General features: G+C 30.1%; 1 protein-coding gene across 1 annotated transcript; it reads right to left on the bottom strand.

Moving 5' to 3' along the window:
• Positions 1–221: 221 nt before the first annotated feature.
• LOC124935550 (agamous-like MADS-box protein AGL80) lies at positions 222–1,043 on the bottom strand. The gene has a single exon (XM_047475978.1). It carries the CDS (start codon positions 1,041–1,043, stop codon positions 222–224), a length of 822 nt encoding a protein of 273 aa, XP_047331934.1.
• Between the last annotated feature and the right edge of the window lie 888 nt (positions 1,044–1,931).

Here is a 1,931-nt window from a genome sequence, read left to right on the forward strand (position 1 = left end):
TATTTATTATTTTAATTTATTATGTTATTATTAATAAACAAGAATGATAATTAATTTATTCGTTATTAAAAGAATATTATTTTTAAAAAACAATTGTTAAATAAAAAAATACATAATAAAAAGACTTCAACAAAAATAAATTATATTAAAGAAGACATTACATTGGGACAAAAAGAAAATGGAAATTGGAGAATGGGTATTCTGGAGCCATGTCTGCGTAATTAAGGGAATGGGGGCAGATCGGTCTGGTCTGGGATTCCCATGTTGGGATCCATGTAAGGCAGGCCTGCATTTTGCGGCTGAAATCCCATGTTGGGGGGATCCATGAAATGCATGTCATATGGAAATCCCATATTGGCCTGTGGGAAATCCATAACTGGAGGCTGAAATCCCATGTAATTGGGAGGCGCAAACTCCATGAAAGGAGGAGGAGGAGCATGATGATATGGCATGTAATTGGGCGCCACTAATGAGTCAAATCCCCCATAATTTGGAGGCATAAACTCATCTTGGCTTCCACCGACGACTCCACTCCCGTCGGCGCCAAACTGAGGAGGAGGGGGAGGTGGATTGAAAGTGGCCATCATCCTTGTAACCTCCTCTAGGTTCTGGCCAGTAACTCTATCCAGCTCTACAAAATCATCCACATTCAGCCTTGACATGGCTGTTTGTGGATTTATCATGGATTGGTACATGATGTACGTCATTTGGTTGCGACGGTACTCTCTTTGCTGTCTTCTCAGCATCTCTTCTGTCTTTCCTAACCTCTGCCTCGTGAACGTCTCTTGATTGACCTTCCGTTTTCCCCGTTCGGCCTTTGAAAACGTATGGTACTTAGTGATAAGTCTCCGTACTTCATCTATAGAGGGCCAAACAAAAGGTTCGGAATCAATTTCACTATAGATTACGGTACATGCTTCAACGTCACATAGAGTGGTGAGTTCATATATTTTTTTCGCAACACATAATCTTCTCTTTCTTAACGTGTTTCTTCTCAGGGTGTGATTGAGAATGTAGGAATACTTGACCTTACTTCTACCCATGATATTTCTATAAGGGATTGAATTGGATAACAAAGCTCTTTTATTTTTTATCAATGTGATGGGATTTTGTTCATGAATAGAACACTCCTTATATAGATTTTTTTTTAGAAAAAAAGAAATTTGGTTTAAAAGGCTCCACTCTAAAATAAATGCATTGTAATCAATGTGTTAATCAAATCTTCAAAATTTTAATTTTAGATTTTGTAATTATTATGTAATATTTACTATCATAAAAAGTAATTTTTTATATTATGGTAAACTAGGATTGAATAAATTATTATGTTATAAAATCAGTTTTTTTTTTAAAATTAAAATATTTCTTCTTTTGGATTATAACTATAATATCCCACTAACACAATATCTTATTTTTATAGTCTGTCAATAATATAATAAATGTTTACCACCCTTTCAATATAAACATAATTATAGAAGAAATTTTATTTTAATGTCATTTTAGTATTTAAAAGGAAATCTTTATTTTATATTTGTTTTTAATTAATCATTGTCATCAATGCTAGTTAACTAAAACTAATAAATTTAATTAATTCAAAATAATATTTATAAGATTTTCATAATTCTTGGAAAAGATTTACTACCATAAACAAAATGATTCCCTTTGTGATTATTATTATTTGAATTAAAATAAAAGAGTGCTTTATAATTAAGGTAAGTAACAATCTTAATGTATTTTTCCTTATTTTGTTAGAATTTTACAAATAACAATTTTTAAAGCTTATAATCAAAATATTCATATATTCTAATATTTTTATAAAAAAATTATTTCCTTTTATGATTATTATTATTTTAATTAAAATAAAAGAGTGCTTTATAGATAAGGTAAATAACAATCTTTCAAATATTTTTTCTTATTTTGTTAGAATTTTACAA

The sequence above is a fragment of the Impatiens glandulifera genome, chromosome 4, assembly GCF_907164915.1.
Source record: "Impatiens glandulifera chromosome 4, dImpGla2.1, whole genome shotgun sequence".
Lineage (NCBI taxonomy): Eukaryota > Viridiplantae > Streptophyta > Magnoliopsida > Ericales > Balsaminaceae > Impatiens > Impatiens glandulifera.